This window comes from Austrofundulus limnaeus, unplaced genomic scaffold (assembly GCF_001266775.1).
Source record: "Austrofundulus limnaeus strain Quisiro unplaced genomic scaffold, Austrofundulus_limnaeus-1.0 Scaffold593, whole genome shotgun sequence".
NCBI classification, from domain to species: domain Eukaryota; kingdom Metazoa; phylum Chordata; class Actinopteri; order Cyprinodontiformes; family Rivulidae; genus Austrofundulus; species Austrofundulus limnaeus.
Genome location: NW_013952995.1, coordinates 219,530 through 242,233, shown reverse-complemented (window position 1 = coordinate 242,233; position 22,704 = coordinate 219,530). Strand labels below are relative to the sequence as shown.

The 22,704-nt window shown below is 39.0% G+C and overlaps 1 protein-coding gene across 1 annotated transcript in view; it reads right to left on the bottom strand.

The window, feature by feature from the left end:
• The window catches only part of insc (INSC spindle orientation adaptor protein), a 53,226-nt gene that overhangs the window by 14,517 nt on the left and 16,005 nt on the right, over positions 1-22,704 (bottom strand). The window contains exons 3-7 of the mRNA XM_014026832.1: positions 12,871-13,243; positions 12,624-12,676; positions 9,254-9,377; positions 8,564-8,677; positions 52-177 (exon numbers count right to left, since the gene is read on the bottom strand). Coding sequence (XP_013882286.1) covers positions 52-177; positions 8,564-8,677; positions 9,254-9,377; positions 12,624-12,676; positions 12,871-13,243 — 790 coding nt within the window. The remainder of the gene's footprint in view (positions 1-51; positions 178-8,563; positions 8,678-9,253; positions 9,378-12,623; positions 12,677-12,870; positions 13,244-22,704) is intronic.

Here is a 22,704-nt window from a genome sequence, read left to right as displayed (position 1 = left end):
GTGTGTGTGTGTGTGTGTGTGTGTGTGTGTGTGTGTAAACAACAGATTTACCTTGTCCAGTTGGGTGATGCCTTCCTCCACACAGCAGATGGAGGCCACGGTTCTGAGAGCGTGAGCATAGAGGTCTCTGAAGCGGTCCTGTCGGCAGATCTTAAACAGGGCCACCACAGCACCTTCCTGTCGGAGTGGGGAAAAAAATCATTTCGTACATGTGCCACAAAAAACTCAAAAATCTGAAAAGTTTTCATGATCAGTAAAATATTATTCACATTATTATCAGATAACCGCCTTAACTAATTCTTTAATTTCAATAATTTTAGTTTGTCTTGTTAAAAATGAGTAGGGAGGAAGCTCAAACTTTAAAGGTACGTTTTTCACACTGAGTGAAAATGACGGCAGTAGATTAAGCAAACCTCCTTAACTTGAGTCTCTGTGTTTGATTTTCTGGAACTCCACTGAACGACTCAAATCTGCAGCAAAGTGGAAAAATCCAGCCTTATTTTAAGAGGCAAGTGTGTGAGTGTGAGCTGATCCTGTCCTGCTGTTTCACAGTTACACTGAGACTATTAAAAGGTATTAAACTTGAGCTCAGGCGATGTGCTGCACAGTTCTGTATTTATTCTGCTGACATTTCCCACCATCTCAATGGCTTAGGCTTATTGAAAGTTAGATTGATGGTCTTTTAAGGACCCCTTTTATTGTTAAAATATATGTATTTGATACATGTTTGTTATATAGGGAAACTTTAGGGCTAAACAAAATGTTAAAATGTTTTGTATTTGTTGTATCACAACCTGTATATTAATATATTATCCAATCAGATAGACCCTTTAGATTTCCACAGTAGATTCAGACGATGGACTAAATAAAGCAAACAAAAGAGTAAGTGAACATCCCTTGAAGGAATTTATTATGCCTGCTGCCCATTACACCCAAAAAACAGATCGTTGGATTTACTTTATCAAGTTATGTCAATAATTTCTACTCAACTTTGAGTCAGTGAAAATTAACTTTCACATTTAATTTAAAAAATCATGCCAGTTACTTCACATTTATTCAACTCAGTTGGAAATTGTTGACTTGATTAAGTAAATCCGGCATGCCACGGAAATAATGTTTTGTGCAGTTTCATGCAATATCGCAAGATATCATGCTCAGATTATGCATGTGTGTGTAAATACGGGGGAACTGTCAGAAATACTACACAAATTTTCAGGTCAGTGTCTGTAAAACTGATCGAGTTTCATTCAGTCAGTTTTTGAATTTGCTTGGCTCCAAAAATTCAATCAGTTTCAATAAAATCCATCAATTGGTTTATGATATATTTTGCTAACAGATAAACATTATTAACAAGAGTTGATGCTAAAGTTTGATTTTAAAAAAATAACATGCATGACGTGTAGCCTTTGAAGTGTGCGTGTGTCGGCTCAATATTTACAAAACTGATAGAGCTTTAGCTATTGCTGTGTTTCCAAAGGTTAAATAGTTTGCAGGAGTTGCATTAACTGAATATTATTTGATGTTGAAAAACGAGAAGGCCGTCAGTTTAACAGATTGCAGTTAACACTTCTGAACACCTGGTGGCGAGTTAGCATATTATATACCGTATATTCGTTTCCCATCCAAGTCATCTCAACTTTGGCATGCTTCTCCTCCTGCATACTTTGTCCTAGAGCTCCCATTGTAATTTATATCTGTAAAGCTCCTGTGCCAAATGATGGCTTTGCCTTTTGGTGCCTGTAAAACTTATAGTTTATGAAATATTAATGTTTAATGAATTATAATGGCAGTCAATGGAGCCTTGTATTGGTCCAATACTGCCCCATGCTGTACTCAACTTGGTACTGCACCATAGTTTAATATTTCAACTCAGTAGTTCAGTGTTTACAGTTCTAATATGATTGTATTTTGATGTTTTACTATAATATTGTCTTAATACTGCTCTATTTTTGTAATATTATGCAGTTTAGTGTCAATAATAGTATTGTCAAGGTAAACTCTTTCTGCATACATACAATGCAAGCCCTGGGATTGTCCTCTGCTACAGCTCCTGTAGTGTCATGGTGAACACTGAGGGATTTCATTCAGGAGATCAGGGTTCAATCCCAGCTATGAACAAACTGTTTCAGTAAAACTACATAATTCCAGTTTGTTATATTGTCACACAATTACCCTAATTACAAACACCTGCTGACTTGGCTGGTGTTTGACTGATAATAATTAGAAAACACATTTGAACTTGCTCACAGTTCATTCTGCAAGTCCAATGCTGCAGGCAATGACATGCTACATGGCAATGCACACTTGTTTTTACATCGTAAAAACCCATGTCTAGTAATTATCTGTTTTTTCGTGCGTGACCTTGTTGGCTTTACTTGGAAACATGTCACGGCAGCTGAGTGTCTGAAGTTTCTTGAAAAATCCCAACAATGATGATGGTGTTGAGTCAGTGATTTATTTATTTTTTTGTTACTGCAGTGAAGTGTTACATGTCTTCATCTGGTTGATGTGGATGATCTGTTCATCTTGTTCCAACTGAAATTTAATTCAAACGAATGAAATGTTACGGAGTGTTTAATATCGTTTTTAAAAATAAGGTAATGGGTAAATTTAGATTATGACAGGATTAAAAAAAATTTTTTTTACCCTGTTAGTGAAAATGACGAACACACAATGGCGAAAAAGTCTAGAGCAACCTCCACTGTGGCAGCCGTCTTGAACTGGGTTAGCTCCAAAGGTTTTAGTTTGCTAACAAACAAGCTTACACAGACACAAGAAAAATGTTATTGCCTGCTTTTCTATCACAACTGCATGTTTTCACAAAAAAAGGACGTTAATTTGAGAAAAGTTTGACTGGCAGGTTTATAAGAAAAGTCATGTGAAACATTTTGCAAAACCCGACTTATTTGACCTAAGTTATTCACCGTTCGTCATAGTCTGTTTTTGTTGAGTGAGGAACGCTGTACGGACCACGCTGCCCTTTCAGAGCCAGCAGGTTTAAGCCAACAAAAGCAGGCTGCTTTTAAAGAGCCTAAAAGACCTGAGCTGGTCGATGCCTTCAGCCAGCTTTACTCAACGAGTCAGCTAACCACAGAACCTATCGAACCGCTCCCTCAATTTATGATGTCAGGTAAAAAGCCTACAAAATATACATACTTCATGAACAGAAAACACTGAGCAGAAAGAATAGAGATGATTTGTGGGCTGTAATAGCTGAACATTTTCAGTTAGATTATGTTTGGTGTAAACAAACAAAAATAGCAGCTAAGCTGGATATATGACAAAATAAAAAAAAACACTTGAGATTGTCGTTGGATTGTATCCACCGTGCACACAGCTAAAATTACCTGGAGCAAGATGAAGTCTGTAACTACCACCATTATCCTAATAAGGCCATTATTCTGGACTGGCATGTCTCATATTCTGCTAAGGCCCTGCTGCTGAGGCTTGGAGTGGTTAATCATCCTGCCCTACAGTCTGACCACTCTTCCCTGTTCCCTGCCAACGCAATACTGCCAATACTGCTCCACAATACCTGGAAGACTTTTGCGCCGCCGTCTGTTTTCGGGAATCATCACAAGTTTTAATTCAGGCAACCCAGGCAGTGACAAGAAGTCGTTTTGTTCCTGTTGCTTAACCGTGACGAAACGTGTTATTTAAAGTAATCTCGTGTTTAATATGAAGTCACTTTGACACGCGTGGCTGTGTGTAAAACAATCAATACAATGGCTGCACCACCCGATGACAGAATGAGGGGGAGGCGTCACTCTTTCACAGGTTGTTAGCTTTTCTCAGTTGTTTCCCTCAAGTCTTAGTTGAACAATTGCTTCCACCGATTTCATCCCTCCTTAAACAAGAACCTTTAGATGACTGTGATGCTGTTTCCCTGTTATTAATGTGTTTGCATCTACAGGCTCACCTGGCGTGTAATTCCTTTCCATGTCACGGTTTTCTGAATCATTCTCTCTGCTCTGGTGCTCAGAGCAAACGAGGCAGTTTACAGTAATATTTACAAAGACATTCTCAGGAAAAAAAAAAAGATTTTCCTGCATGGGACCTCATTTCATTCAACTAATGGTTTGTTGGAAACAGAGTTCAAAAGGTAGACCACTTCATGTTTTCCACATGTAGAATAATGACTAATGACTTGAATGTCTTCACTGCATTTTCTTAGTTTTCTCCGCGCACACAATTTGTTCTCCCAGATTCCAATGTTTACAACTTTCTGATACGGACACATTAAGTTTGCCTTTTTATTATCCTTACTATTGGAAAGCTGAGATACAAACTTCACGCTTTCAATCATTCCAGCAGTGGGCAGTTCAGTATTATTTTCCTTGCACTGCTCACATTTGCATGTGGTTCTTGTGATGTCCTTTTGTATTTTTGCTTCTTCTGGTTTATCTCAGATTCCAAGTGTTGTGATTAGGTGGACAAAGGGATCAATCTGTAATGACACTGAGCTGACACATTGGTCAGAAGCTGTGGCTACAATGTAACTTAGCCTCATCAATGTGTGAATGACTGTAGTGTGAAACGCTTTGGAAACCTTGGACCTCTCACCTATAAGGCTTTACATGGTCTAGCACCTCTCTACCTTTAAGACCTTCTCCACCCTTATATTCTATCTCGTGCTCTACGATCTCAGGGCACTGGTCTGTTGGTAATCCCTAAAGTCAAACGAAAAACTATTGATGGTCTCGCTTTTTTCTTTCATGCCCCCTTATTGTGGAATGATCTCCCTCAAGACATCAGGCTGACCAGCTCCGTGGACGTTTTTTAAAGCTAAGCTAAAGACCCACCTGTACACTTTGTCTTATGTGTCTTAAATTTGACATTTGTATTTCATGCTTTTTCAATGTTTTACTTGTTCTTACAACTTTTTTATGTTTATCTTATCTTTTTCAGCACAATGTCTGGAAGCACTTTATAAATAAAATTATTATTATTRTTAATATTTTTTATTATTATTTTTATTATTATTATAAAGCTCCGTATAAGTGCAGACCATTTAACTTTTACATGAGATACTGTGGGTTAATTTTTGGATATCGTTAATCTGCTGCAATGATCCACCCAGTCATCCTTCTTTCAAGCAGCCCTCTCCAGATCCTCCCAGAAAAGGAAAAACTGTTCCTAGGCCAGGGAGGATGTACTGTATATAATCCTTCCAGTAAATTTTGGGTCAGCCCTGGGATGTGCCATGAAAACCTCCAAAGGGAGGCGAGGCCTACTAATCAGATGGACACCACCTCAACGACTCATCTTTGCGATGCAGTGGAGCAGCTGTCATAATTATTGATAGTTTCTGGGTTTATTTTGTACTGTGTTGTTTTATGTTTTGTCCTGACTTTCTTTTGTCGTCTGTCCGTTTTCTTCCTCTTATCCGGGGTCGGGTCACGGGGGCAGCATCCTAAGCAGAGAGATCCAGACTTCCCTCTCCCCAGCCACTTGGACCAGCTCGTCCGGGGGAATCCCAAGGTGTTCCCAGGCCAGCTGAGAAACATAGTCCCTCCAGCGTGTCCTGGGTCTTCTTCTGGACCTCCTCCCAGACTTTCTTTTGATTTTATTTTTTAGATCCCTTGTTTTTTTGCTATTTTCCAGTGTCTCCTTATGTTTCCAGTCATTCTTGTTGCATTTCCTCTGTCGGCCCTGCTTCTCAGTCCTACTCCTCATCTCACACCTGTTGTTAGACTCAGCTGTTATTATTTACCTCTCTACTTCCTCACTACTTACACTCCATGCTTTTCATTCTATCCTCAGTCTGACATACTGGCATGTACTTTTTTGCATTTCACATGCTCTGTGTATCTTCCTGATGATTTTGGTTTTCTTTGCTGTAGGCTATTTTATTTTTCTTGCTGCTTCTTGCTTTTTTTGGTCTTATCTTTACTAGAAAACACGACAGCAGCAGCTTCACTCCAGGTTTCCCCTGGATGATGGCATTTCTTATTTCTATGACTGAACCCAGCCACCCTACAGAAAAAGCCCAGTTCAGCAGCTTGCATTCAGGATCTTGTACTTTTAGTCGTAAGCCAGATCTCATGAGTGGACCATAAAAGTGCTTCATTTCCACCCTACCATCACTTGTGAACAACATTCCCAGATTCTTAAACTCCTCCTCCTGAAACACATAATTCTGTTTGAACACTAACTATTTATTGAGTAAAGAAGTACTTATGTTAGAATTATTGTTTGCTGCTCCACAAATGTCCATACATTTATTATTTTTCTAGCTGTTGCAATAAACCTCTTATCACCATGGGGTACTCCTAAAAAAGAGTGAAATGAACAGAAAGGATTTGTTGCCATCATATAAGCAGGGACATTTTTATGCTCGTTTTTACCAGGGGCGGAGCCAGGGGGTGGCCACGGCCACCACAGACAAATCTTGGGCCACCCCATTGGCCACCCTGCTGTACACACCCCTTTCACAGTGAAACAACTTCTAGGGGTGTATTAATCCTCCTGAACAGTTGGTGGCAGTGTTTAACAGTTTGAAACATTACCAACCTCTATCACTGAAGAAGAGTAATGACAATGAAGCGATGGTTTTCTTTATATACAGAACATATGACTATGGCTGTGTCCAAAACGACAGGGCGGGTCCTCCGGAGGACCCAGACTACCCGGTTGCGGCGGGCCGGGTCCTTGGTAGACCGGGAAGACCGGAAAAAAAGAGTCTGTGAATTTGGACGGTCTAGCCTCCCCGGCGTACGTCATGTCACCTAGCAACTGTGATGATGCTAAACAAGCAAACTTGAATCAAAATTAGAAAAACATCAACACATTAGCATTATTAATTTCACAAAACTATAAAATTAACTTAAAGGTATCATTTGAAGAACTAATTGACCCGCTGTAGGTTCATGTTTATTTCACGTTTTTTATGATAAAAAATTGTATTTAAAAACATGTCCATACAAATGATAAAAGTATTAGAATTACAACCGCTAATTTTTTTTAATTTTTAAATCACCATATTTTTATTTAAAACGTATTCTTTTCTCTCGCTTCGTCCGCCATTACTAGCTTAAAAAAATCTCCGGTCGGGCCGCAATGCATTATGGGATATGCTGGGCCGGGAAGGATCCATCAGACCTGTCCTTCGATTCGGGCCAAAGAAAGGACGTATTTGTCGGCCGCATCGGAGGAGTCTTCGGTTTTGGACGGCCTTCGTCGCGGCGCTGTGACGTATGCAGCCGACGAATTCGGCCTTCGGAGGACCCGGCCTGCCGTTTTGGACACAGCCTATGTAATCTGACTTATGGTGTCAACTTTATGTCACATTAATCAACCTTATCTCGGGTGTAGCAATGAGTTTAAAACAGGGTGATGGAACTAGATTAATGAAGAATCTGTCTCTGAAATAATTATTAAATCAAGTGTTTATTTATGTATGTAGGTAGGTAAAAGTAAGTTTAACAACATAGTAAAATACACCAGAATGCAGGAAACGGCATCTATTTTGTTCAAAATTTTCTGGGGGAGGACCCCCAGAACCCCCAACAGTGTGTTCCCCCACTTCTAAAATGGTTCTGATGCCCATGTTCATGAGGTACTCACTGCTGTATAAGGACATGAGGAAATGATCAAAACACAAAGATCTGTGGTAACTTTCAAGTAAAAATGATGTAATTTTCCTGGCCACCCCTGTGTGAGTAGTGGGCCCAGTCTGAGCCCCCTGAGAAAATTGTCTGGCTCCGCCACTGGTTTTTACTCAGGTAACTTGATTTTTTTCTTGGGCAGCTGGCACTTCCTACACTGCCTGGTGTCTATTAAGAAAGCGGCATTGTTAAACTTCGGCTACTTGACACGTTGCATCACATCCCTCACCAAGCGCTGCTTGTCAGCAGTAACACTGGTTGAAATATGAAAAACGTAAAACTATTAAATCCTCTACTGAGAGTTCAAACATCTACTTGCAATAGTTTAGAACAAGGGGAGTGAGTGAAGTCAGAAAGCCGTAAAAAATGAAAGGCAAAAAGAACTTAGACACACCCGAGACGATACGCTCTGCTGTGAAGGATTTTTGAGACTGTGACAGAGGCAGCTGGAAGCAGACTAACTCACATGGCAGGTGGACATGTTTTGTGTTGGGTATTCATTAGCAGCAGGTTTTTTTCCCCGGTGGTTCGGACAGCAGCTCTGTACGAGGAGTTAAGTACGAGTTGACGTAGAGGTAAAGGTACATGAGAGATGGGCATTTGTGATCAATGTCTACGCCTAATAGGAGCTGACAGTATTGATCTCGCAATCTGGCTGCAAAGGGGACATGCTTACTTACGTGTGTGTAGGCCATCAGGATGAGTCTTATCAGGAAAATCGTAGAAGCGGTTCGCTAACTAATGGCCATCTGAGACTTGCTGTCTGGTCTGTCTCATCTTATCTCACAGTGGAATGGATTTGAGCAGCGTTGTACACACTGTTAACTGCTACATAGCGGTTTGAGGATCTGAATGTTGACCACTTGTAGAAGGTTGTCAGAGTGAACGTTCACTAATTGTGCTAAAAACCTTTGAAGAGTTGGGTGTAGCGCCTCTCAGGGGTTTATGTTTGGTACCTTGGCAATGATGCTGCAGAGCTGAGGTCCATCCTGGGTCAGGGACAGCAGGTTGCTAATGGCACTGCCTATGGTATGAACACTGTCGGATGACTCAATCTGTTTGATCAGGACCTACAAGAAAGATGACACCATTAATAATGTCTTTGTTGACGTACAAACCCAGCCAACGGAAATGTTCACTATGCTGAACACATTTTAAAATAAATTGAGAGCAAAAGATAACGTAACACTGGTCTAAAAATGATTTGTGGAGAAAAACTAAGTTTTTTTTATAGCAGCCTGTGGATCTTATTACTGACAAGGATGCACAACAGGGGTGCCACCAGGGGGCAGATATTGGCCACCCATAAAATACTGGCAAATGCCAGGTGTAACAAGGCAAGTCAACAAAGAAAGAACAACTATTACAATAAAACAGGAAGTAAATCAATAAAACAGGAAGCTAGGTCACCAATTAAAGGTGAGTTAAATAAATTTTCCAGACTGTAAGTTACACTTTTATTCTTAGTTTGGCAGGTCCTGTGACTTATAGTCTGGAAAATTTGGTAGTATTAATTTCAAGCTGGGTGAAAAGTTTAAGTCAATGATTTAATAAAAATGACAGAAAGTTTTGACTGAGGCATCTCTTAACACTGAGAGAATACCGAAAGCTACATGCTAATACAGAAGATCAGTTAAATTTTATACCCGGATCTCATTGGCCAGCGCCATGTCAATCATGTTGCTGAACGAATCACTGACATCTGTGAGGATTTCATGGATCGCCTCCCTCATGGATTTAAGGAAGAATTCATCATCAGTGTGAAGGCACCTGTAGGTAAGATGGACATTATTATTATTATTATTAATATTTTTTATTATTATTTTTATTATTATTATAAAGCTCCGTATAAGTGCAGACCATTTAACTTTTACATGAGATACTGTGGGTTAATTTTTGGATATCGTTAATCTGCTGCAATGATCCACCCAGTCATCCTTCTTTCAAGCAGCCCTCTCCAGATCCTCCCAGAAAAGGAAAAACTGTTCCTAGGCCAGGGAGGATGTACTGTATATAATCCTTCCAGTAAATTTTGGGTCAGCCCTGGGATGTGCCATGAAAACCTCCAAAGGGAGGCGAGGCCTACTAATCAGATGGACACCACCTCAACGACTCATCTTTGCGATGCAGTGGAGCAGCTGTCATAATTATTGATAGTTTCTGGGTTTATTTTGTACTGTGTTGTTTTATGTTTTGTCCTGACTTTCTTTTGTCGTCTGTCCGTTTTCTTCCTCTTATCCGGGGTCGGGTCACGGGGGCAGCATCCTAAGCAGAGAGATCCAGACTTCCCTCTCCCCAGCCACTTGGACCAGCTCGTCCGGGGGAATCCCAAGGTGTTCCCAGGCCAGCTGAGAAACATAGTCCCTCCAGCGTGTCCTGGGTCTTCTTCTGGACCTCCTCCCAGACTTTCTTTTGATTTTATTTTTTAGATCCCTTGTTTTTTTGCTATTTTCCAGTGTCTCCTTATGTTTCCAGTCATTCTTGTTGCATTTCCTCTGTCGGCCCTGCTTCTCAGTCCTACTCCTCATCTCACACCTGTTGTTAGACTCAGCTGTTATTATTTACCTCTCTACTTCCTCACTACTTACACTCCATGCTTTTCATTCTATCCTCAGTCTGACATACTGGCATGTACTTTTTTGCATTTCACATGCTCTGTGTATCTTCCTGATGATTTTGGTTTTCTTTGCTGTAGGCTATTTTATTTTTCTTGCTGCTTCTTGCTTTTTTTGGTCTTATCTTTACTAGAAAACACGACAGCAGCAGCTTCACTCCAGGTTTCCCCTGGATGATGGCATTTCTTATTTCTATGACTGAACCCAGCCACCCTACAGAAAAAGCCCAGTTCAGCAGCTTGCATTCAGGATCTTGTACTTTTAGTCGTAAGCCAGATCTCATGAGTGGACCATAAAAGTGCTTCATTTCCACCCTACCATCACTTGTGAACAACATTCCCAGATTCTTAAACTCCTCCTCCTGAAACACATAATTCTGTTTGAACACTAACTATTTATTGAGTAAAGAAGTACTTATGTTAGAATTATTGTTTGCTGCTCCACAAATGTCCATACATTTATTATTTTTCTAGCTGTTGCAATAAACCTCTTATCACCATGGGGTACTCCTAAAAAAGAGTGAAATGAACAGAAAGGATTTGTTGCCATCATATAAGCAGGGACATTTTTATGCTCGTTTTTACCAGGGGCGGAGCCAGGGGGTGGCCACGGCCACCACAGACAAATCTTGGGCCACCCCATTGGCCACCCTGCTGTACACACCCCTTTCACAGTGAAACAACTTCTAGGGGTGTATTAATCCTCCTGAACAGTTGGTGGCAGTGTTTAACAGTTTGAAACATTACCAACCTCTATCACTGAAGAAGAGTAATGACAATGAAGCGATGGTTTTCTTTATATACAGAACATATGACTATGGCTGTGTCCAAAACGACAGGGCGGGTCCTCCGGAGGACCCAGACTACCCGGTTGCGGCGGGCCGGGTCCTTGGTAGACCGGGAAGACCGGAAAAAAAGAGTCTGTGAATTTGGACGGTCTAGCCTCCCCGGCGTACGTCATGTCACCTAGCAACTGTGATGATGCTAAACAAGCAAACTTGAATCAAAATTAGAAAAACATCAACACATTAGCATTATTAATTTCACAAAACTATAAAATTAACTTAAAGGTATCATTTGAAGAACTAATTGACCCGCTGTAGGTTCATGTTTATTTCACGTTTTTTATGATAAAAAATTGTATTTAAAAACATGTCCATACAAATGATAAAAGNTTTCATGGATCGCCTCCCTCATGGATTTAAGGAAGAATTCATCATCAGTGTGAAGGCACCTGTAGGTAAGATGGACATTATTATTATTATTATTATTTATCTATGATCAAAATAAAAGGTCATCTAGTTTTTTAGTCACACATTTTTACAGTTCAGGTCAGAAAAAAATGTGTAGCATTAACCAGACGTCCAAACATACACAACTGTCAAACATGCATCTCCATATTTAGTGAAAATTAAACAATTTTCTCTTGACCATTTCACTTAAGAAAATCCCAATTAACCTTTAAGCAGGGTCTTTTTTATCTAAATGTTAAAACAGCAACATTTCTTTTGTTTTGGGGCCCTGGTGGTTTACTTGTTAGCATCAGCATCTTTTTTTTATAAACCATTTTTCACTGAAGAACAAACGTGAACCCATTTACCCATTAATGGAAGGCAGTACATAATTGTATGTGTGCTTGTTTGTCTGTTAGCAAAATATCTCATGAACCACTAGAAGGATTTTATTGAAACTTTCATAGAGTAATAAATGATGTACATCTACAACAAACTACTTTTTGAAGTCCTGCTGATCTGGGATGATGGACACAGTAAAAAAAATAGGAAACACAAAAATGTCTATAATTCAGTCTAATTTACAGATCTTAGGCTGGAAATTGTTGTGAGAGTAGTTGAGAATGATTACCAACACATATCTCCATCCCCAACAGATCACAAGAGCTTTGTTTAAAACTTTGGCAATAACTTTTGTAGTGAGTCTCTTAGCAAAATATCTCATGAACCATTCATCAGTGGATATGCAAAAACAACTGATTATACTTTGAAATCAGTGTAATTCAAGATGGCCGCCACATCAACACTAGCCAACACAAACATTGTTGTGCTGTCAGTTTAACAGCCAAGGTTTGGGAGATTATTTCCAACTCATGTTTTGATTGTTAAAATAGCCACCTGGATTCTGTTTAAAATGTTAACATTCAAGGTAGTGGGTGACATTATTAAAATAAGGCTGTTTATTTTTATTTTTTATATATTTTCTTATACTTTTTTATTCTGTGTTCTATATTGACATGCTTTTTCTCAGTGACTTGTAACTTTTTATTATGTGTGCTTGTAGGACCATGTAATTATTTCTTACTTTTTGGCAATTAGGATCTTAAAGCTGAACTATTTTTCATTCTTATTATTGTTTATATGTCTTTGTGTATTAAATGTGTAGGTTACCTCTCTGTAATATTGGTCAGCTCCAAACACTTTTCTAGCAGGGATTTCTCATACTGCAAGAAAGAAAAAAAAAGAAAAACACTTCATGAATTTATGAAACAAAGACAGACATTTTCATAAAAATACCTTACTATTACAGTTTGCATGCATGTAAATGACAGAATGTGTCTCTGATGGTTAATATCTACAGTAAATTTATCTCTAGCACATTGTTTTTTTAAAAAACATGCCCACGATCAAACATCACCTTCTGCATCTCAGGCGGTGTGCTCCTAGCAGCGCTGTACTCATGAATGAGTGAGCGCACGTGGCAGTTTGCACGTACAGCCGTGCTGTGGACCCTCTGCCAGCGCCCCTTCTCCAGCCGCTGGAACATCTTCCCCAGCTCTGTGCTGACGACCAGCGCACGGCGCAGGAGCGTCTGCAGGTTGTTCCGGGCCACGTGGTCCCCCGCCCCGATCCCAGAGGTCACTATCAGCTCGCCCTGCTGGGTGTCCTCCTCCACCCCGATAGGTTTGGCCTGGAGGACACACATGCACTCCACCTCTGTCATGTGGCGAAGGTCCTCCATCCAGCGCTGGACCGAGTCCACCTGGAGAGACTGCATCTGCATGCGGGCACTGTGGAGGGAAAAGCAAAAACAGACGATGTGAAAATAGAGTCAGAAAAAGTTTTATTTACATTGAAATGTTCTCTGTACTCTTTAGAATAAAGACATGGCTGCTATCATTATACTCCTGCAGCAGTTTGCATTTTTGTCTCACATTTCTGTGGTGTGTTGAATTATGTGGCTGCACGCAAATAACAACACAACTAAATCTGAACTTAAGCAGAGCCAGGTTGTCTCATATTTCTTGGTCAAGTCTGTAAGTAAGTCTGCAGAAACATATATGTCATTTATTTCACACATAAACATCATAAAAGCAAGTTATTTTGCTGTAGCTAACCCAACAATAGCATTACACCATCATGCAACTCTTTGTCAAACTTTGCACTGACATGGAATTTTGGTGTACTTGTGGTACTTTTACACATAAAACGTGTTGTACTGTCTGTTTACAGCACAGTCGTATTAGTGGTGTATTCATTTGTGTTATTGACATTTGTGCATAAAAGAGTCACTATGTTATGTGGTTGCTGCTATGAATTATGGGTGTAACAATACATCAATATATCAGTTAAACGATTAATGATTCATCATTGAAGCAAAAAAAAAACGGCTCCATATCATCATCATCTGCTCGATATGAATTGATATCACATGACCATCTACACTATCATTTATTTTTGATGAGGGTATGATATTACATCATATCGATTGCAGACCTGTGGATTATATTGAACTGAAATCGTATTGTGTCTGACTTTGTGATCTCAAGAAATATTGTATCATTATACATATTGTATTGTGATAAATCTGATGATTTACTCAATACAATGTATATTACTTTGTCCAAGTATACTGTATATGGTATTCTAAGACTGACAACAACAAAAAATATTTTTTCATCAGTTCTGTAGTGTAGTGCTCATCAAGTCTGGGTTCAGTCCCTAGGTGAAGCCATGTGCTGTCATAAAGTAAAGTTTAGTTAAAAGCTAAAACACTGTGAGACAACAAAGTTTATTTGTTTTAGGTCAGGTGTGTCAAATTCAGTTTCATCGAGGGTCACATGAGAATGGATTACCCTCAAAGAGCCAGTTAAAGTTAAAATTTCCTGCTTAACTTTGACTAAACAGAAAACCTCATCTCATTGCTACAACTGAGCACAGCTAACAAACAATAACTGAGCTCTATGTGGTATTTCATGCATTGAAACAGTGTTCTAACACATACTCATGAACACTGAAAAGTACTGCATGTACGACTGACTCAATGTGAAATACATATTACAGAAATACTATTAAAAGTAAAAGTAAGAGAGTTTTACTTAATGTTGAATCGTGATAAGTCTCGAACTCTCCCACTTTCCAACAGGGAATTCTCATGCATAATCCACATGCATTATGGGAGATTTAGTTTATGATCAAAGCTGGCTTTAAAGCAGCTTATTTTGTGACATTAATAGAGATATTCAACTATTTTGCTCATGAGGGGGGTATAGTTATTCAAAGCCAACAGCTCAGGGGTCAGACAATTATTATTATCCTTCACATTGGGTTTATTTTGTTGCGTTGAATCATACATGTTAAAATTGCCATTGATATAAAAACGTTTTTTTCGTATTAAATTAAGTTAAAAAATGGGAGGGTGTGCCAGACAGAAGTCACCCACGGGGCATTGGACTCTACACACGTTAGGCAATTGAGCCGTAATCTAGTCCTCTATTGTTTGCCAATCATTTTAAATGCTTGGTTATTAAAATATCTGTGACACGCATTTCCCGCAAATACAAAAATTGCAAGAAAACATATTTCTGTAGAAGAAATTTGGCATAATGTGCATGATTTTACCCATTTTGTCACATAAAATTTGGTTTTGAAATTCGCACGGCTTGTGCGAGCCGAATTGAGGACAAGAACAAACTCCCTGGTCTTTGTTTATACGAACTCTGAGTCTCTGATAGTGACTCAAAACTGTCAAAAGCCATATCAGATTCTATCTGTTTTGTTCGTCACTGTTGCAATGCTCAGACATTGTTGTCACTTCTGGTTACTCATCAGTGCAGCTTCAACAGTATTCCATTGTAGCGAAGAGGGAGCTTAGCTGTAAGGTAAAGCTCTGTTTACCGGTGAGTCCACATTCCTTCCCTCACTTATGGCCATGAACTTTGGGTAGTGACCGGAAAAACAAGATCGCAGATACAGGCTGTTGAAATGTGTTTTCTCCACAGTGTAGCTGGACTCCTCTGTAGAGACAGAGAGATAAGCTCAGTTATCCAGGAGAGCTGCAGAGAGGAGCACTGCTCCTCCACATCAAGATGAGCCAGTTGAGGTGGTTTGGGCACCTGGTAAGGATGTTCCCTAACTGGTACTTCGGGTTTGTCCAATTGGGAGGAGACCTCATGGAAAGCCACAGGATTTGCCAGAGTGACTACCTTGGCTGGCCTGGAAAAGAATCCTCCCAGCTGGAAGAGGTGAAAGAGAATTTTGGGCCTCCCTGCTTAAACTGCTGTCTCCTTGACCCGACTTTGGAAGAAGCACAGACAGAATTTTATTACTTTCTGAAATACTTCTGTTTTGGCCAATGACAACTTTTTACAAATCTTTGTTCACTGACTGAGTGTTGTCTCATACAAACGGAAGAGTGGCAAGACAGAGCCTGCAGTTCATTTGTACACTCCTCTGACCGAACAAAACTTTAAAGGGTATAACTGCTCCATAAACAAACACTAAAAAAATAAATCAGCACAAGACTCCTGCAGGTTCCATGGTGCAGCAATGACGACATCTGCTTAACATGCAGAAGGCTTTGAGTTCAATCTCCAGTAGAAGTGTGGTTGCTCGACATGTGCTATTGCCCCAACAAAACCACCAGTGGAATGGAGTCTGTTATAGTTTAAACAGCAAAGACTAAAAATAGCTGTAACTCAGTTGCTTTTACAGATATTAAGCTAAAGTTTGGTGTGGTTGTAGCTGAGAGTAAATATACCAACATTCTCATTTCCAAGAGTTTTAGTATTGAATCATTCGTGGTTTTGAAAAGAATGTACCGTGAATAAGGCAAAAATGAAGAAAAAGTACAGGTTCAAATTTTTTAAACGCTTCTTAGAAAAAAGGGGTTGGGAAAGTGCAAACACGTAAGCTGCAAGTAAGTCATCAGTTTATCTAGAATCCTACCAGTATGAGCCCTTAGACAAGCAAATCAATCCTCTTAATTCCATCAAGAGAAAACTATAAACCGCCGCTAAAAACAGCAGCTTTCAAGCTTTAAACACCCAGCATCCCTAAAGTCAATAATGTGTATTCAAGGTCAATTCCATCAATAACAGCTAGCTTTGCGCTTGTTAGCTTAACCCCCTTCATTTCCTCTTTAGGTAGATAACAGCCTTAACATCGCACTGCAGCAGGTAAACACTCCGCCCCACTTCAATCTCTCCTGGCACTGACCCTAATGAATGGAGGCTTTAGGGGGCACTTCCAAATCCTGCACCTAAAGAGCGAAAGCTCCCTGAAAGAGAACGGATCGATGGCTGCTCCGAGTCAACACAAGAGAGGGTCTCTAATGAAGATGGATGTTTTTCCCTGTATGTCCCTGAGTGCTTTCTGTGCAGTCTGTGCAAATGAACAGCTTCAAAAAGACATTTACTACATTTCTGTGTAAAAAAAATGTTGCCTGATCTGGTCTGAAATCCAAAACTAAAGACCAACTATTAGCAATGAACACCTTCAGGACCTTCCAAATCCTTTGAAAGTCTTAAAATGTAATTACATTTATTCTACTGTTCCGTTGAAGAGATTCATCAGAGTTTTTGAAGTGGTGTTTTGTGGAAATCTTATCAGTACTTAACAAAAAAAGGAATTAATATCCTACATGCAGCAGAAAACACTTAGAACGTTCTGCAAAATGGAATATACTGTAGAACTTCTGGCAGATGATAGAGCTGTTCAAGTTTGCCGAATCAAATCCTGGCTCTTGACTTTTCTGAGTTGAGTTTGCATGTTCTCTCCCACAGACCAAAAACATGATTTTTAGGCTAATTGGTTACTCTAAATTGCCCCAAGGTGTGAATTTTTTGTCTCTATGTGTCTCTGTGATGGACTTGCAACCTGTCCAGGGTGTACCCCACCCCTTGCACAGTGACTGATGGACACCAGTGATCCCTGTGAAGCTGAAACAGGTAAAGATAATGAATAGATGGAACTTCTGGGAGTCAAGCTACTGTAACCAGTGTTGTATAAAGTACATCAAAGTGAAACTTCAGTAAAATAAACAAAATGCACTTAAAGGCTGAGTCACAATACAAGATTTTAAACCAGTTAAACCGATTTTCAAAGACTGACAGAGCCCACACACGAGGATAAAAAACCATGGATCTACGAGGTTTGGTCCTACAGTGTGTGGTGTACAGCCACATGGCAAGAGACAACACACCACACATGAAAAGATATGTCATTCATGATTCAGATGTCAGATATTAAATCACGTGAGACTTCCTGAAATCTCGCGAGAATTCAGATGTCCGAGGAAAAATCTCAGGTGACCTCCAGAGAGACGTGAGTTCAGAGTAAATAAACATTTGCAACAAGGAAGAAACAATGTTGATTATTTGTGGACTATTTTTATCAGAGGAAAACAATTCCATAGAACTTTTAACATCCAGCAGACTTTCTGGTGAGTCATGACAGTTATTTGTCTTCTGTATTTTGGAATCCCCTCCGTGTTTACATCACCTCGCTTTCTGATTGGCAACACGTCTCATTCACAGGCTGAGAGCTCAGGTGAACAACACACACACTGTGATATCGGGCCAAAAAATCAAGCCTGTTGAATCTCCCCAATTTGAGGTCGGAGTGGTCCCGATGTCCTTCCGAGCCGACTAGATCACTCTTAACTCACAACCCACGGCAAGATTATCTTCTATGATTATCTTTAGAGCCATCACGATAATCTGGACTTCCTTGAGACTGTCAGAAGGGCAAAAATCGGCCTGATTTGCTTGTAGTGTGACACAGGCCTTATGTGCATCTCAATAAAATTCCACAAGATTTCAAGAGATATTTTTGTTAATTGTACTGACAAATACACACAAACACACACACATGCAATTATTTCTCTTCCTGCAGGCAATAAAAGACCTAAATGTGACGATCTGGATTTTTGAGGATTCGTGAAACGGGGTTTTGATAAAAAAATATTTTTATTTTATTTTATTTTATTTTATTTTTTTGTGAGCAGATTTTCATCCCCAACATCTTCAAACGTTGTGAGGAGGTTTTAAACTCTCCACAGGAAGAATGAACACGAAGAGCTTGTTCATTTTGGATGGTCACACAAATTTTTTCTACCTTTTTGTTAGCCTTGTAAGGTTGACATCTCTCTGCAGAGAGAGCGTAAAAGATGCAAAGTAGAGGGAAACCACACCGTTAAAGATACACTAGAAACACTGGAAAGGCGGCACCACCTAAAATGGATTATTTTAAATGCGGGGAAATGTGCATAATCTAAAAAGATAAACAAATTGTTCCATTGATCTGAGTTTAAATAAGACTTTGTTTGATTCTGGAAACAGGCTGTGGTTTATCACCTGGAGAACTGAAAGGTAAAATTATTTAATCACAAACTGAAGACTCATCAATGAAAGACAATCTGATGTAATCTTCATTAAGTTAGAAAAAGGGGAGAAAGGTCCAGTAGGCTGTAAATATGGGGAAGAATAAAAAACTCAGATTAATTTGGACCTTTTTCAGCTAAATGGGGTAAATGAACAAGCATTTATCAATAGATAAGTTTGTAGCTGACTGGACTAATAATTCCCTCTAAGTGTTCTGAACAAAGAATGCCCAATCTATTTTTATTGTTAAAAATGCAACAAATTGTACCGTTTATATCAAACAACTAAATCAGGCTTTAAAAAAGGGGGAAACTGTGAAGCAGCATGAACAATTTTCATGTTCACATCAGAGCAAATGGGTCCGTTTGAATTCTTTCCTCTCAGTTATATAAGAGCACCACATGAGGATTTACACACCCAACGAGCCACAAAACATCAGCCTCACCACAGGAGGGGCGGAGAGAGAGAGAATTATAATGGGTTTGTTTTCAGAAGGAGGGAAGAGGTGCTCTACAGTGTGTGGAGAATGACAAATATTTAAATGTGGGGCCACAGGGTCAGGTGATAATGCCTCTGTTTTATCAGACAGGGATCCCGAGGAGGAGAGGAACACCTCTGGGTGATGTTTGGTTTAACATTCAGCTCAGTGTCTGTCGCTGTCTTTCAACAACACACCTGATTCAAATGATGAAATCAGTTTACAAATCACAAATAAAATGAGGCGACTGGAAAATACCAGAATTGCTAAATGAGCATTTTATAAACTTATTATAACATTTTGGAAGTAATCGGGTTTGTTTACAAGCTTTCTTCCTTTGTGTTTTGTAGTGGATTTAATCTTTTTCACTGAACTTAGAGCAAAAACAAACAACTCCGTCTTTCTAAGAGAATTTCACAATTTGAAAACAGAACTTGTAAAAATTGAAACAAATGAAAGGGCTTTGTATTCCTTCAAGTAATACTCATCATTTGCTGCCTTTCATCACGTCAACCTAAGATAATCTTACATTGAGGGGGGGAAAAAGGAGATGTAGCTGTTTAGGTCAAATCCTAAAAAGGACATGTAAATTATCACTTTTTAATAAACTTTGTTGTCCGGTCACATGATTGAATGTCATGTGACCAGGGGGAGTTTGAAGGAATTTATTTAGTCGTTTAGAAAGTGATTTTAGAAGCACCACACCATATTCATAGTTTTCCTTTTTAAGTATTGATTCTTATAATCTATTGTTTGACTATTGTTATGTCTTGATTAAAATAGGTTTAGATACATGCCTGAAACATCATGACAACACATTAAAAAACCATTAATCAAACATAAGGGAAGCTGTTTTTTGTATGAGTGCCTGCGATTCAGCCGTAGGCCTGTAGTGGTGCAGTAACCTGTACCAGGCACTGAGGATCCCTGTTTTTATGGACCGGAGCTTCCAGTTTCGGACAGCACTGCTCTGCTTGCTTCAGCCGTAAGCAAAAAAGCTCGCTCAGAACCAGATCTGGGCTTGTATGGTCCATTCTCTTTACAATTTTAATCAGATTCAACATTTATGTGATCTCGTCACGATTTCAGTTAATGAACACTAAATTTTCTTACAGTCCCGTGGTGTAGAAATTTATCATCTACATTTTTCCTTTCAACAATTGGCCCAACAAGCCGTTTGATTTGGCCCCTAGTTGTTGCTCTGATTGCTAGATTGCAACCTGCTGTTCACAGCAGAAACATTGTATTTTCATTAAGTTATTTTATCCATTGACCCAATGACTAAATAAAAGTCTGTAGTGCAGATTGTTTTCACCCATGGTGCTAACTTTATTTTTTAATTATATTGAGATTCAACGTGAAATACAAGTAAGATACTTTTATATTAGTTTTAAACTCACATGTAGATTTAAACACTTTATAAAACCACAAATACTCGCATTTTATCAATTTATGAAATGTCCCATGAGCCTTTGTACAAGCGTACATCAAATGTTCTCCAAGTGCACCGGCTAAAAAAATATAAAATGTAAAAACGAGGGCCACCACACTGGCTGCTTGTTTGATCATAAAAAATAAAATGACTTTATAAAAGTATTTGTATATTATATTATTGTATTTGACTTGCAGACCTCTGATAGATTTTCATTTTGGCCCTCCATGGGAAAAAGTTTGGGCACCCATGAAGTAAAGGATTGCTTTAACTTTTGGATGATTCACATTTTAATTTTGTATGTACTCGAGCACTGAGTGCATAGAGCGTGTGCTTCAGGCACATGGAGTTCTGCAGGAAAGGTCACTGCTTTGAACAAGTGAGCCCAGTAATGATGAGCTCCCCTGCGATTTATGAAGGCTTCAGACTGCAGAGCTGCACACTCACTTTTTATATTTGTGTAATTTGAAGGTTTAATAACTGGCTTTAGTTTAAGATTTACGCCTCATCAGAACCTGTCGGTCCAATAATGTGTACCAACAAAAGTTATTTTGGCTGCTAGAAACTTGTACGTTTGTCCAAACAAGTCATCTGCTGTTAAAAAATGTTACATTTAACTGGAAAATATAAAATTCTGAACAAATCACAGTTTGAAATGGCTGTAAGTATTAAAACTGAGCAAAGACAATAAATACATAAATATGATAAACAAATATTTTATGATATAAGTTGACAGGTCATCTTTAACTACAGGTAACTCTTGTAAATGAGACTATATGTATCAATTATCTTAACTATCAAATTAAACTAAAATAAAATCCTATTAGTCTAGGGAAAATTTAAAGTATCAACAATGAATAAAAATTTAGTAAGTTTCACATTTAAAAATGATTTCTTGTGGCTTACACTGTACAGTAGATAACATTTTAATTGCAAGGCCCATGGGCCAAATGTGACCAACTGCAGCATTTTACGTGGCTCATGAGAGCTTCAAAGATGTATTAATGCTGCTTTAAAGCTTTAAAACTACGAACTACATCTCCCATAATGCATTATTTTACCAACTAAATGACAGCACCCCACAGCTGGATGGAGGTGCACAGGGTTCAAAAGGAGCTGGCAAAATTTGCAGTGTAAAGTTTCTAATTCACTGTATTTTCACAGGCTACTTTTGCTGAGGCCCAGTTGTACTGGGAAGTGGGAATTTTCCACAAGTGGTAAATTTAAACTGGACCAACCCTCTAGTGGGTATTTGTTGTAAGAAAGTGGTAAAATTCAAGATGGCAGCTACATACCACAACTTAACAGTGAGTAAAATAGCAGTTTTAGTTTTAATAACATTCTGTCTTATTTATTTCTCTTCTCGTCAGTCATAGTACTTTTCAGTGTTTTTGAAGCGTATGAGTTTAAATTATATTTCTATGCATGAAATACCACATAGCTCATTGATTGTCATCAATGCTCAGCTGTAGCAACACGACGTTTCATGTTTAGTCGAAGTTAAATGCTAAATGTCAAAGGAAATTACAACTGTCCCTTTGCTAATGTGGAGTTTGACACCCTTGCCGTAGCTGATAAGTACAATTTAACATTGTTACAATGTAATTATAAAAATCTACTGTTTGAGGCCTCTTATATTGTTATGTAGACTAAAAAGACACACCTGACTCAAATCCTTAAAATGAATGTAATCGGGTTTAGCAGAGGCCTGTCAATCACTCACAAAGCAGGGAAACGTCTAAAACGTGCACAACAGTGGGTCATGAGAAACAGGGTTGCAGACCTCTGATCTAAGCTGGCAAAATGCCAAATGTTTCTTAAAAACATTATAAAAAAGTGTCTATACCATACCTGGAGGTATATAGAACTACTGGAGTGCACGGAAACCATGTGACCATGTGATCAACTGGTGAAGCTAAGCCGCTGAGCATAACTGGCACAAGTCTGACAATGTAGAAA